The 15924-nt window shown below is 37.6% G+C and overlaps 1 protein-coding gene across 2 annotated transcripts in view; it reads right to left on the bottom strand.

The window, feature by feature from the left end:
* Nucleotides 1-15924, bottom strand: part of LOC108967887 (protein dachsous) — a 245508-nt gene that overhangs the window by 33244 nt on the left and 196340 nt on the right. For both annotated transcript variants that reach the window (XM_018931550.1, XM_018931558.1), the window contains 4 exons: nt 5746-5926; nt 5171-5656; nt 2659-2837; nt 1792-2457 (listed from right to left, as the gene is read on the bottom strand). In XM_018931550.1, the coding sequence (XP_018787095.1) occupies nt 1792-2457; nt 2659-2837; nt 5171-5656; nt 5746-5926 (1512 nt within the window). The remainder of the gene's footprint in view (nt 1-1791; nt 2458-2658; nt 2838-5170; nt 5657-5745; nt 5927-15924) is intronic.

Genomic DNA, 15924 nt, shown 5'->3' with positions numbered 1-15924 from the left:
GTATACTTACTGATGGCTACATGACTTTTTAACATAATAAAATTGTTTATTTTTCAAAGTCGCGATATCTTGTGTAAAAAGTCGTTAATGCTCAAAAAATATATATATAAAAAGAGGTTTTATTTAAAAAAATGTTTATTGATTTAAATGCAACCGTTTGCGGGCAGGTGTTCTTGTGACTTCAACCATCAACCATCTAATTATATCCTAATACACTTCACTCATTTCATATAAATCTGACGATGTACAAATATTTTGGTACCTGAGGCTTTCCTCACAAATAGAGTTTCAATAAGAATAAAAAAGGTTAAAAGCATTCAGTATTAATGTAATAATAGACAAGTAAGTGTAGAATGTTTTAACGTTTTCACGTTTGATGCTCCATTTCAGTCGTCATGTCTGCACCTTCCTTTTCTCTGGTCAAGTTAATCTTCACAGAAGCTTTAATTTTGTTTAGCATTTGGAACCTGATATGGTAATCTGATTATTCTATAGTTTGTACGGTTTGAAATCTCAGTAAACAGATTCACCGGAAGTGTATTTTTTAACACCGTAACATTGTCTTTTACACCATTTATAATTTAACTTGGGAGTAAAAGATGTGAAGTATTTAAACGAAAGGAGATTTCAGGAGCCTAAAATTTGGTTCACGCTTAATTCTTATACTCCTGTTTTCGATTTCTTTCATTGCTCAAAATTCCGAAAGTGAGCTTTAACTAATTTGATGTGATTTCGAAGAGTATATTGCAGAATAGCCGGTATATTTAGTTTCGGGAACGAAGTGACTTTTTTGAGGGTTTCAACTATTGTTATATTTTTAGTTGGGGCCCTTAAGTGCTTTTTCACTTTCCCGCCTTATGCTTTAAAACATCTATTTTTCAACCGACCTCCTTATTAGATTTACTATTCGTAAGCAGCTTATAAAATAATAAGGCTATCGAATATCGGTTCTAGTAGCTTCAAGTCATCAATAGAACTTGAAATTATATTAATGTTTAACACTACATATATACCTTTTAAGCGAACCTTCTAGACAAATTGTTGACATTATTCTTGCTTGGGGAATCAGTGTTGATTTTAATGTGTAATAAGAGTTTGAAGTCCAGTATTTTATCAAAATACAAATGTGGCATCAACCAGAGTTTGGCATTAGTAATAAAAATTATAATCTCAGTTTTATAATAAAATCGATCCTTCGTTTTTTTGCAGAAATTTATTGACCAAGAACCATTGGAGATAAAAAATTACTGAAAATTAACACATTTTCCTAGAAATGCTTGCTAAAAAGTTCCGCAAACTTCCTCAACCAGAATGGCATGCGGTTATGCAGCTGAAGCAGTGACAGTTGAAGGATGACTTTACAGATACACAAAACTAGTTCAACAATTGCGAAACTATTTGGAAAGAAGAACACGTTTTCTGCAAAGGCACGCGCATGCGTCAAGAAAGCTGAATTTCGTTCGTTTGGCTAAAAGTCGCGTACAAAGTAATGTTTGTCCACGAAAATGTTTTATACCTTTGTACATTCTGCCGAACATACATGCATGCACATGTACACACAAGCATATTGGCAGGAAGCACGAGTGCTTACCGAGTGGTACGGAAACTCGCGTGACTTCTAGTGGCGGTTAATCGAATTAATGCAAGTTTATATATGTGGAAATTAGCATAGCTGTCAATTCGTGCTACTAATGCCCACAACTAACAGATGCTGCATAGCAAAATAATCGCCTACCCGAGCATACGCATAGGGCACACATACATACGCTTCGTCCTCAGCTTTGTGCTTACCTGTGAATTAATCGGCAACGATTCCAACACCTTCACTGAGTAGTCGTTGCGCTCGAACATCGGCGGATTATCGTTGACATCCTGCACCTCCACCAGAATGGTGAGGTTGGACGACAAGGGTGGTTCACCGCCGTCCGTAGCGGTCACTATTAGTGCATGCCGTTGTGCCGTCTCGTAGTCCAGGTGTCGTGACAGTGTTAGGTGGCCCGAGCGTGCATCGATTGCAAAAACATTCTGTTCGGCAACTACAGTGGTCATACGGTTCACGCCAGCGGAGATGCCCGCCATCGCGGCAGCCATATGCGCGTTGTTGAGCGTGGCAATACCCGCAGCATATGTGGTGGTACCTGTGGCCCCCAGACGATTGCGTATTGCCAACGCTCCCGTTGGTGCACCAGCAAAAGTGTTTAACGTTGGACGAGCCAATTGTATGGCATTGCTTGTATTACCGAGATATTGTTGTTGTTGTTCGGCTGATTGATATTGATCGGCAGAAATCATATGCATTGTATAGGTGATCTCACCACTTTTGCCAGAGTCTTTGTCGTGCGCATGCGCTGCATAGAGTGCTGTGTCGAGATCGGCATTTTCCGGAACGGAAATGCGTACCAAGTTCGTTTCGAATTCTGGTGCATTATCGTTGACGTCTTCGATATCGATATTGACCTGGGGAGAAAATTTAGAGGTGATGAAAGTCCTTAAACATATTGTTCGAAGTTTATTCAGTTTACTCCCATACTTGAAACTTCAAAGCTAAATTTTTTTCGGTATTTATTTCCGCTTCATAATAAAGCATATTTTCCAAATAATTTCAAATGTTGTCAGCAAGTAGCTCTTTTTGATAGAAATTCCCATTTTAGTACTCACCTGAGTATGCCCGTAAGCTGCTGGATCGCCGCTCATTGCTTGTATGTTAAGTAAAATTTGTGGTTTCGTTTCATGATCTAGAGGATTAACTATACGTATATTGCCCGTTATGGCGTCAATGCTGAAGTAACCTTCTGGATCGCCCGAATAGATTGAATAGCGAACGCCATTACGATTGACTATGAAGAAGGATAGCAAGGTGTAAATTATACAAAAAAATATTAATCTGTATTGAAATCATATTAGGATTCAAGGAAATGTAAAGAAAATATGTTTCAATATTTCCTGTGTAGCTATATGTTATACTGTTCCGATATCGGCAGTTTCGACAAATGAGTAGCTTACTGTAGAGAAAATGACGTGTGCAAAATTTCAAAACGATATCATAATAATAAAAACTTAGGAACTAGTTCTTATATATACAGACAGACGGACAGACAGGCGGACATTGCTAAATCGACTCAGCTCGATATACTAATCAGTTATATATATATACTTTGTAGGGTCTCCAACTCTTCCTTCTGGGTGTTACAAACGTCGTGACAAACTTAATATACCCTGTTCAGGGTATAATGAAGTTATTTAAGTCGATATGTGGAAGCTCGCATTGTTGCCGTGAAGAGCGATCCGCATTCGGTGGTTGGTTTCTGATTTCTTAAAAGACATTTGACAACCAATAAAAATTTATTTTTCTGCGTTGTTCCAATGGAATGGCTGCGACACGTCCGGTTTTTACAAAAAAGTGCCAACCATTTGCTTGAAAGTACTTCGTACGTGAAGAACTTTTGTAGCATTCGACTCATCTTCAAACATCCACATAATCGACTGCTCATTATGCTCATACGCATAATTCCACGATTCATCACCTGTCACGTTGTAACAGACGTGTTTCGAAGCACAGTTATCTTTTTTTCATTTCTTAATTCCATTTTTGGCCGAGATGAACATTTTAAGTAAGTGTTGACAACACAAATAGCCCTCGAATTTCAAAACATTTTGAAAATGTATAACATCAAAAGTGTCAAAATTTACGATAAAGTTTTGAACATACGTAGAATTCAAGTATAATTTATGGTGGCAATCAAACTACTTCAAATTCTCTAGCAAGCAAACCAAATCAAAAAATTCTTTTCAAGAACTAGAGTGACTCGATCTGAACAAGTTTATCAAAGGTTGCACCGTTGTCTTCCATAATAACCTATGCATAATTTCGTGAAGATATTTCTCAAATGAAAATATTTCCATACATGAACTTGACTCAGTTTAAATGGTAGCAGTATACTATAGTGGTCTCATATTGGTCGTTCCGACAAATGTGCGGCTTCTTCACATACATATATATGTATATACTTTCGGACATGTCTAAAGCAAGCTCTCATGCTTATAATTTATATACATACTGGATGTACCAGAATTAAAGAAAAATTTAAATTTGCAGTAATTTCAACTAATCTCTTCACAGTTGACGAAGTTAAAACACTATTTCTGCTATACTATATTTTGAATGCAGTTTTTGAACTGCGTACTCCAATCTTACATTATTTTTGAATTATTTTTTCATCATTTACGGTTTTATTTTATAGGGTCTCCGACGCTTCCTCTTGTGTGTTACAAACACTATGGCAAACTAAATACATTCAGTGTGTAAAAACACGAGTGGATTACCAAAGTTTCCCAAATTTTTAAAAGGAAACGAAAATGCAAGAAATGTGGAAAATTAAAGCAGTGGGCAAATCACATTTCGTTATTTGCCTTCTTTATATTTTGTTCTACAAAAGTATTATTAATTTTTGCATACGCCACAAAGACCAGTAAGTGACTAAACTCTCAAAGACTTCGGAAATGCAACAGCGGCTAAACGAGTGAAGTGAGAAGGTAGTTGACATTGTCTGGCCTTTTGTACTTGATGTTGAAGTTGATGGGTGCAGATTTCCGTTGAAATCTATGTATGTGTTTTTCAACGCGGCCTCATCACAGCCCAAAGGTTTAGTGCCATAATAAGAAAAAAAGGCAAAATAACGAGGTGCATAATGTCAGACCATGTATATATAGTATGTATGTCAGGGCTTGCAACACACACGAGTTGCAAATGTATTTGATTTTACACAAATAAGCTCGCCTTCAACATTTTCGGAACTGCCAACTCAGCTGATTTAAATGTGAGCGGCATTATTTTTAAGAATTTTTGGTTTTTTTCAGACGAGTTTACTACCTATCTTCAAAGGAGCACGGCTTTAAAACAGGTAAAAGCGGAGAAATGAAGCGGAGAAGCGTACGCGAAAAAATATACTGCCGAGCTGTCCATCACAAGCACAGTCATTTATTTCCAAATCAATGAACATTGTGTGTACTAAATTTAGCATATTTTCGAATAATGTATGTATATATGGAACAGTTTCTCAAACATTTTCATAAAATTTTTGCATATTTCTTCTCGTTTTTTGGCACTTCTTTAAGTTTGAGCTGTAACCCTAGTACAACAAAAGACTTAAGCAAACGCGTAAAACCTTACCTGCATCATTGCTGGTGGCCATCACCGAACCAACTACTGTGCCACCCGGCACATCCTCCTTCACATGATAACTGTAGCGCGGCTTTTCGAAGATCGGAGGTCGCTGTGTAGCATCAATGATGCTCAAAAAGACTAATGCATCCGACGAGCTGCGCATGCCGCCACCATCACTGGCGCTTATATTCAACACATGCACCGGTTGCGTGCGCACCGACAACATATTCGGGCGATTGATGAAAATTTCACCATTCGTGCGATCAATGCGAAATATGCCCGCATCATTCCCGGCTACAATGCGATAGGTCACTGCGCCGAAACGGCCCGCATCGGCATCGGTAGCAACGACGGCAACAATGGGTGCGGTCGCAGCGCTGGCGCCAGCCGTTTCGCGCAATGACACATTGTACTCGCGCGGATAGAAAACCGGGCGATTGTCATTGACATCGGTGAGCTGGATCTTAATGCGCGCTATGGTGCTCAAGCCACCTGTAGGTGAGAGGAAAAAAGTGATAAGTATAAGAAAAAAGTGTAGTTTTTATTAGAAAATAAACTTTTAACATCTCTGGCGCACTTACCTCTATCGGTTGCTATCACCGGAAACTCATACGAGTTACGCTTCTCGTAGTCCAAATCGCTGGCTATGCATATTTCACCCGTCGCAGAGCGTACCTCGAATTCGGCGAGCCGTTTGATACCATCGCCTAGCGTATAATTGACCATTGCATTAACACCGCAATCTGGGTCGCTGGCCGACACCTGCAAGTGGAATAAAAAATGTTCGAACATTAATGGTGGTCAGATTAGACTAGTCGGCTTTGTTGCTGTTACTTAGACGTGTACCGAGTTAAGAAAATAATGTTAATTTGCAAACAACTATAATAATTGGAAAATATAATGGTAAAAACTGTGTAAATGCCTCGAACAACAACAAAAATAAATACTAATAAACACATTACACTTGTACTTGTACTCATATATGGCATGAGTACGGCAACGCGCTAGACAAAGTCGCGCCAGTCAGCGCATGTGGGATAATTGACTATGAACATGGGCACACATATACTCCTATACACAAGTAAATAATATTTCTATTGCATGATATATATATCATATATATAGTATATATATATATATAGATATGAGCTGTCACTAATCCACCGATAATTGAAAGTATTGAACTGCTCGCCATTCACGTAAACGTGTCTTTCCTTATGTGCACTCTTATAAACAATTGTGCCTGTGACTCTGGTGCCCACCGCTTGTCTTACCCCACTTCATATTTTGCAGTCTTTTGCACTGTGGCGTAAAGCGGATATGGCATAAAATTAGTTGACTGATCATATCTATGTTGAGTAACTGGGGCGATTGATTTAAAAATGTATCTGCATGATCTCAACCACAAAGAATGCAGCAAATATGCAGATTTAAATATGACGTGAATAGAAATTTTAATTTGTTTATGATATTTGTTAGCTTTAATAAAAATTGTTGAGTTTGTTTTGTGTTTTTTATATATGCATACGCCTGTAAATTATGCAAACGCCCATTTTGGTAACTCTTAGTCATAGTGATTTGGAACTTTTAGTTTATCCAACTTTTATAAAATCTGAAAAACTCACTTATTTTGTATAACGGTACTTCAAATTATTTATCTTAAGAAACATATAACGATAAAATCATACTAATAAAACGAAGCACTTGCGAATTAAGGAGCAATTAAAACATTTAAAGATCAGCGCGTTAAACTAATATCGATGTTAAACTGAGAAAGAAAAAATTACTTAAATAAAGAAAGATATAAATATATACTGTACACCACTCGCCTGGGTGCTGGACCATACCAATTTTTTCGAATATAAAAGGATAAACTAAATGCTTCGTATTTTTGAAGATAGCTTCGATTTTCGAAATTGGTGTTATTTAAAAGACTGCAAATAAAAATAATATAGGATTGATTTTGAAATAGTATCATTGATTATACATTCACTTACGACTCAAGGTTTGGAATTGAATGTGCTTAACCCAATGCAATAAATAATATTTTTTAAATGTTGCAAAAATTTTGAATTCTCGAAAAATAAATAATAATTGTTCTTCAAAAAAAATTGAAATTTCAAAGTGGATCAATTTTGATTACTTTAATCCATATGAAAAACCTTCTTAAATTAATTATCTGAAAAGCAAAATCTGCGATTATAAAATATAATAAAAGCGCGCCAGTTATCATCAAATGTAGGTAATAGTTTTTCCGTTATATTATGAAAAATAGGCAACTCCCTTTTTTACCAGCATACTTTAAGCATTTCAGTCAGAGGGCTATATAGACCAAACCTACTACAACTTAAAACGCTCACCAGTCCTTAAGTAATTAAGCACTTAAGCATTTTGGCGTCTTCGCACACACACTCTTTGCGCATGTGTAACCGGGCACCGCGCACAAACGGCTTAAACTTTCAATTGCAAATCTCACCACAAACCGTTAAACTCATCTGTCTTCCGTGGCAAAACTCCAATTTTTCCATGTCGTCTTTGTAAATTTGCAATTGTCGCTTTCGCCACGCATGCGTATGTGTGTGTGTGTTAGCTGTTGTATTGTCGCTGTGCCGCCTTTTACAGTCTTCATCATAAATCATTGTAATGACTTTGCTGCGGCTGGTGCAGCGAAACTGAGAGAAAAACAAAAAGGCGCACGCAACAAAAACAACCAGGCTGCAGCGCGTGCACACCGAGGCACCAAGGCACCAAGGCACCAAGGCACCAAGGACTTCAGGACGTGTGGCACTGTGTGCGAGTTATTTATTTCACATTTAATCCAATTAAGTTGCTAGCAATGCATTCTTGCTCAGCAAATTTTCGGCGACAACAGCGGCGATTAACGGTCCAGCTTAAACTTATTACAACAACAATAAGGTAAGTATAACTCAAATGCAAGAATTTTCGGCAAATCATTTAGAAGTCGAATGAAGGAATAGTTGGGCCGAATTGCCAACCATTTTTGGCACGTTTAAAATAATTGCCAGCGGCCTAAATGGCGAAATTAATCTCGCAAATTTCTGGCGTTAAAAAATCTCTTTGTTCTTCACCTGCGCCATTTCTTACATTAGACTGGAGTGTTGCGGAGTAAACGGTATATTTCATACACTTCATATAATGAGAAACAAAAGCGCTACATATAAGTATACTCTATGGGGTCTGGGACGTCTTCTTTTGCGTGCTACAAACTGTTCAGGGAATAACAAGTATGTATATGTGCATAAATGAATATGCTTCCATTTATTGGAGTTTCGCAAATAAATCAAGCTAATAATTTAATCTTCCACATTCAGTCGAATATTGCACATACACTCAAACACATGCCCATTTGCACGCATTTATGCAAAACATGGTCCATAATTAAGATCCCAATATGCTTGGAAACAACACGCACACACACTTAGCTGCGTTGCCTGCATATTTCATGCTCATCACCTTTTATTTAAATATAATCTGTTTCTGCCGGAAATCGTAAAAGCGTTACAAATTGCAATTACCAGAATCGCAGATCATTAACACATACGCAAAGAAGCACAAACACACAGACATATGTACATGTACATATATATAGTACGTGTACGGTATAGTCCGTGCGTTAAGTTTGCGTTGGCAACTGTCCTTGCAATCCAATAGCAGCAACAATAATAAGAATGTCTGGTATGCGCAGTATTCTTGCTGAAGCCACATATTCTTATAGTATACACACACAGTTACTTTATATTTAATTGCTCTTGGTGTGCAGCCTCCTAAATGCACCCCAATCGTGTGCAGCCCCGGGCATGCCGTCGAACTGGTGCACCGGCGGTTGCGCTGGTGCTGAGTAAGAGATATGAATGCCTCGCTTCTGCGGCCACGTCAAATGTTATCAAAAACGCTTGCTTGATAAGCTGTAGTCGAAGCAGCGAGAATAAAAGAAATAAAAACTCGGGTGCTGGAAAGACTTTGTATATGCATATTTGTCTTGGTTATAGTGCCTCACGCAAATATTTGTTTGGATTTATAACAATTATAACATTCGTTATATTTTAAAATCAAATACCTATATTTAGAAGTATGAATATTTTTATATTCCTTCAAATATTTCAAGATTTAAATTCATATCTTTTAAAATGTAATTTTAGAAGATCGACAAACAAATAAAGAGTATTTTATCATCTCTTTTGACCATAAACACTTTTGTCATTTGGTTTGGAGTATTTTCTCGAACAACACTCGCTAAACAATAATCTTTAATGCAATAATACAATCAGTTTATTTTCATCCGAGCTCATCGGAACAATTTAGGAAGTAAATGACAAATTATAATATGAATATGGCAGCGTGCAAAATTAAAAGCCGCAGCCAAAATCTCTCAAAATATTGAGCAGAAACAAACCCTCCACATATGTAGTTGATTAACAGTGGAGAAGACCAACAATGATGCTAAATACCAACCGAATACTTGGTTTTCTTTATCGACCACAGTTTACAGCGATTTGGCATATAACTTATTCCTAGTATATGTAGACATATGCTAACATTGCTGCTGATTTGATACTTAAATATTGAAAATCGTTTAATTTGTGTCCAACCATTCTAGCTTTTATTTAAAGGGACCATGTAGTCTAGCAACTAAGAAAACATTTTTCACATTACTTTTGGCTTAGGTCTATTAAATTAAAATACTTATATTGCCAAATTAATTATTTTCACTTTAGTGTTGTAGCAAACAAACCGGCTTAGGCGGAGGCAAATTTTTTTATTTTTTGTGAAACAAATTTTTTATCTGGTTATCACGAAATCACACTGAAAATATGTCATGATTCACCTTAAGTATCTCACCATCATTTGAAATGAAAATACTTATTTTCTGGATAATTTTTTAATTATTGCAGCAACTTACTGGAACCAAGCGCTATTAAAAGGGCAGACTTGTGTAAGAAAACTAATTCAAGCTTTAAATAACGGTGCCCATTGACAGTTACTGTTACAAAGTTTTCTTTAAAGAAATATGCCCTGCGAATACACCTCAATGAAACTGCGCACCACACAGTGACTCGTTCTGGGTTCCGTCTCCTGGAATTTATCAAGTTATTGTCTCTTCGGCCTTTTCTATGATTTTTGCAAAAATTCCAGGCGAATAAGCAAATCAAGAGGGTTTGAACGGCTTGTTATTTCAACTTTGTACGGACACGGGTGTTAGAGTATGTGCTAACTTGAAGTTGTGCCGATAGGTTGCTAGTAAAAAATCTTGCATTTGCCTGAATTGACGTTGCAATAGCCGCGATTAATTCAAACATGTGGATATCGATGGTACGATTCCCTTGCGATACTTTCAGATTCGCCAAACATTTCTAAGAACCTCATAGTGGTCCATCTACTCCTGAGGGTGCCGCAAAAATCGCGTCTAAATTCGCTTTGGACGGAAATGACGGACTGAAAGCACACACTTTCACTCACTTCATACTATTATCATGGATGGTTTACCTCAAAGGCAATACTTGTGGGGAAAGGGCGGAACTGTAATCCGATTTCATCCATTTTTCCGCTATGGATAGGAGGTTTCATATGTTATATACTTAGTCTAAATTTGGCTATTGAAGCGTACACATTAAAGGGTGGGTCCATTTTTTTTTTTAATTTTTTTGGGCACAGGTGGCCGCTGGTACCGCAATTCCCTGTGCCAAAGTATGTGAGTGATAAATGTTTCAATGGCTCGAACTACCATAAAGACCCAACTGACGAATAATATATTATATATTTGTTCCATTTTACTATTTCATAAAAATTTTTTATAAATCAGTAAACTCTGAAAAACATTTTGCTCCAGTTTATTGCATGCTCCACATGCAACGGACGTCAAAAAGCATGAAAGGAGGTGAGTGATAATGCCGAATTCGTTGTGCTGCGAGTGTATGCGTGTGTGTTGTCAGTTGACGCAATTTCGGTAATGAGACGTGCTAAATACACGGATGCACACATACACATATGAAAAAAATAAAAGGCAAAACAGCAGCGACCCACATGCAGCACTTTAACAAGCACCAGCCAACAGTCAACAAGCAACAACCGACAATCGACATGCGGCCACAACTGCAGTGTTGAAGTGTTAATCACATTTGTTTGGCGCTGATGAGCCAATGGCTTTGTTGTTGTGTTATTTTTTGAATGCTTTTGTTTTTGTTGTTGTGATTTCGTAGTGGCTGCCAAAAGCATTTGCTGATGATGTTGACCGTCAAGTAACGGCGTTGGAGCGTTGCCGCTGCTGCGCCTTTTTTGGCTGTGGCTTGATTGTCATTGCTTGTTTTTGCAGTTTTGTTACTAGTGTTGTTGTTGTATGTGTATTGTTGCAAACCTTTTATGCTATCAATGTGTCGCTGTATTTACCCACAGTTGTTGCTTGTTTATTCGCATTTAATTTTTGTAGTTGTCCACAATTCGCCCATATTTGCCTGTCGCAAACACACACACACACGCCATGTCACAAACACAATCATGAATAAACTCACACATATACGCACATTCCTACACATATTTACTTGTCTTCAGATGGCCACGCATGCGCACATTCTCGCATCAGTCGTGCTTGATGATCCTTACCGCTCCGCCTCCCCCTACACTTTTCTACACTGGAACGCAGCGCTGCCGCTTGTCTTAGTCATTGCCGCGGCTGCCAGCGTTAAATCATGCAATATTAGCGCAAGTGTTGCAACAACTTGACAGCAACACCGATAGTGACACTTTTACAGTTTCACAGCGCGTCATCGGGTGATTAATGATGGGAATTAAGCGCACAAAAAATTTCGCACAGAAATCATGGCGACCAAATCTGGCAAGAAGCGTGCTGTCCGAAAAGCGAGAAAAAAGCTGAAGAATTGCAAGTTTGAAAGAAAAAATCAAATTAATAAAAAAAAATGCAAGTTGTAGAAAAAGAGTGTGGAGAATTTACAAAAATAGATCGTTGTACATCTTCATTGCAGCGTCGCCGCTTGTGGCGTCTCGGTGGGTGTGTCACGTTTGCATTTGCATGTGTAGTAATTATGATTGCGCTCTCCTCATCGCATACACATACATATGTGTGTGTATTTATAGATGTACACGCATGCAAATTCAAAGGAAAAATGATGTTGCAAAAAGCGACTAAAAAAAAAATTATAATAATGCCACAAAATGTTGCCGGCTGCCTGCGAGCAATTTGGCTACTGCCTTTACTGGCAATTTAAATGTTACCAAACATAATTGACTTAAATTGCTATTGACAGCTCAATTTTTTCGATTTCGAACCCTTGCGGCAATGGCGTTTTTGCGTTGCGCGTAATTTTCATGTTACCAACTGATTTTCGATCTCGTTAGTCAGCAATGCAATTTTTGACAACACTCTCTCAGCACACGGGCGCATTACAGCCGACATGCGAGCCCAAATGGCAAAGGATGACTGCGCTGCGGTTGAAGTGCAACACTAAAGGCGCAAATCGGCTAAGCGGTTAGAATGTGCTTACGTGCTGTTGTAGTTTTATAATATTCCTCACACGCAGTGGGCTAACCAATATTGTATTGGAAAATAATTTTATATAATTATTATAATTTTTGCTAAATGAATTTAAATCTGATGCGAGTTTTACTGTTTCGAAATTACTTATTGTTGCTGGGAATTTTAATGTAATTTTTAGTACATGCTGATCGTCTGCAATTACGAAGGCTACTAAGTTGCAACAAAGTGTAATTTGTATGAGAATATAGAGAGAAATGCAGTAAAAGTCAAGGCAGTGTCAACAACTCTGTAGTAAATTATGTCTTTAATGGATAGTAAAAAGTATGTTATGAAACTGGAAAACAGCCATTATAGGTGTACCAGTTTGAAATGAGCGTTTTTTTTAGTGAAAATTAAAAACAGCTTGAATGGGATGGAAACAAATGTTTTAAAGGATTGACAATTGCGTTTTGCACATTTGGCTACCTTTCTGGGCAGTTATGGATACTATGCTAATAGAAATGTTCGTCTTTTGCAGTAAACCATTCAGGCACACAATTCTTTACTTCTGCGTAGGAATCGAAGTCATTACTTCTGAACCGTTCACGGCATTGTTTGCATGTTTCTTCAGATAGATCATTATCATCATATGCCTCGATAAACTCGATCCACTCTCTTTCATTAAATGTAAACTAATTAATGCTTTCCGCTCACTTTCAACAAATGTGATGCTATTCGTCCAAGGTTGTTGAATATGTTTGGCAGATGTCATGCCAATCAAACAGAAGAAAATTAAGACTCGTTTCCAAGAAATCTACCAACATATTTAACACTCACTTAATACCGGCACCAGAAACCTTATTTTACTTATATTATCCATGGCTAATACCCCAAGTATAGCAGCCGCTAGGCAACCGTTCCCAAAGACCATGAAAAAATAAAATATTTGTGACTAAAAACGTATTAATTGTTTAACAATATATAATATTTTATAAAATTCATATGTCTTGCAAGACAGTGTAATAAGTGTATTAGCCATCAAGCCATCAGAAAAGGTAGTATATCAGTTGAGAGCTTAGAGTTTAACAAAGAATTTAACCAAACATCCAGCTTATACATTCGTATAAAATAAAGGGTTTACTAACAAAAACGACGTCATAACAACACTCAAATGTGGTAAGATGGGTATTTTTTTTTTTTGTTATTTGGATGAATTTATCGTTTTTTTGAAATTAATGAGTCGCCAAAATTTGCATGAAATGTGTCCATGTTTAAACACGAAAGAACCGGCGAAAAAAATGTCGATCAATATTGTGTTGTAATGCTCCTTACTGATGGTAACGGTAGTTGCTGCTTACCGGAGAAGGTGAATTTGCCTAATAATCTTTAACAATTCGAAAGTGTTGTACCAAAGGGAAACATGGAATAATGAAACCTGATGCAAAAGATTTGTCTATGAGTAAGCAATCTTATAGTCATACATATTAACCCCAAATCTTTATTCACCCAAGCAATCAGTAACACCGTTAAGTTCATAAGCGCAAAAAGATTACAAGTCTCAGTTTATATTAAGGATATTAGCCACCGCGCAACATTTGCATGAGTATGGCATGAGTATCTACATGCGAGTGCTGCTAAGAAAAGTCAACCTACACACTATTCACTTTGAGGTCACCTGCCATCGAACAATGAGGAGTCAGTTCAACGTGGCTTTAATTAAGAGTATGTTATTCGCAGCGAAGACAACGTAGGACAGCGATATCTTTGGAACACCATGAATCAAAAATGAACAGAAAAGGGAAGAGAGCAAAAAATAAATCGCAAAGCACTTCAACACACACTCACGTAGGCAGGCAAGCCCTTTGCTGTGGCGGGCAAGGCTGCTTGCCACTCGAATTGTTGCTGTTTTTGTATTTTTTTGCTTGTAATAAATTGGTAATTCTTTTAATTCTTTTGTTCTCTTCCATTATACACAATCCTACTTAGCCCTGGTTGTCTTCTGTGCTTCGTTTGCGTTTGCTCAACATTTTTGCTTTGTTTTCGATTTGTGTCAGCCCTTCTCAACTGATTAGCAACGCTTTGACTGCGGCGCAGCAAGCAAAAACGCTGCCAGAAGTTTCACTCGAAGAAATGCAGGTTGTTGTCGGCTGTGTGCGGTAGCGTGTTGCTGTTGTTGTACATAGTTCACGATTCCATTTGGCGAGTGGGCGAATTGTGTTAAACGGTTTCGCCTTTCGCCAAGTTGCCGTTGCCGAAACATCCGCGCGCAACATTTAAATGCTGTTGACAGATAAAATTTCCAACCGCCAGCAAAAAGCTTGTGTGGCGTTGACAAGCGTGCGGAAAGCAAGGAGCACACGGCAAATGTGGTGCTGGTGATGTTGATCGCCAACAATGCTTCATTATTGCTGTCAATGAGCTATTTGAATGTAATTCTTTTTCTCAAATTTTATTTCGCATTTCCTCCCTCTTTCTGTTCGCTTGTTAGTGTGTCCCATTGCTCTTGTTGCATGTGTCTGCCAGTGTTGGTGTAATGGTAAGCGCAATCAATAGCGATAAGGTGTTGCTGACAAAAATTACAAAATGCGTAATTAGCGCAAATTGTAGGACGTGTTTGTTGTTGCACGCATTTTTACTGATTTACTGGCACGACAGAGGGTCGACATTTTCTGTGTACATAGCCATCACTGTGGTGGTTTATATGTATATTATTTTTTCAGGTAACGATTTTGCTTTAAGTCAGTATTAATTGCGTGTACAAGTAAATATATTTTTTATTTATATGACACATTGTCTTAACATATATACAAAAAAATTTAAGCAAGTTTTTATTAAACGTTAATTGTTCTGGAGTTGTATATAATATCTATCTGTATGGCGGCTAGTTTTATAAAATATAAAAAGCAATCATTTTTATACTCTCGCAACAATGTTGCTAAAAAGAGTGTTATAGTTTTGTTCACATAACGGTTGTTTGTAAGCCCTAAAACTAAAAGAGTCAGATATAGGGTTATATATACCAAAATTATTACGTCTGTCCGTCCGTCCGTGCAAGCTGTAACTTGAGTAAAAATTGAGATATCATGATGAAACTTGGTACTCGTATTTTTTGGCTCCATAAAAAGGTTAAGTTCGAAGATGGGCAAAATCGGCCCACTGCCACGCCCACAAAATTCCGAAAACCGAAAACCTATAAAGTGTCATAACTAAGCCATAAATAAAGATATTAAAGTGAAATCTGGCAAAAAGGATCGCATTAGGGAGGGGCATA

Source organism: Bactrocera latifrons, unplaced genomic scaffold, assembly GCF_001853355.1.
Source record: "Bactrocera latifrons isolate USDA-ARS-PBARC rearing strain unplaced genomic scaffold, ASM185335v1 scaffold_101, whole genome shotgun sequence".
NCBI classification, from domain to species: domain Eukaryota; kingdom Metazoa; phylum Arthropoda; class Insecta; order Diptera; family Tephritidae; genus Bactrocera; species Bactrocera latifrons.
This window is presented reverse-complemented; position numbering and strand designations above follow the sequence as displayed.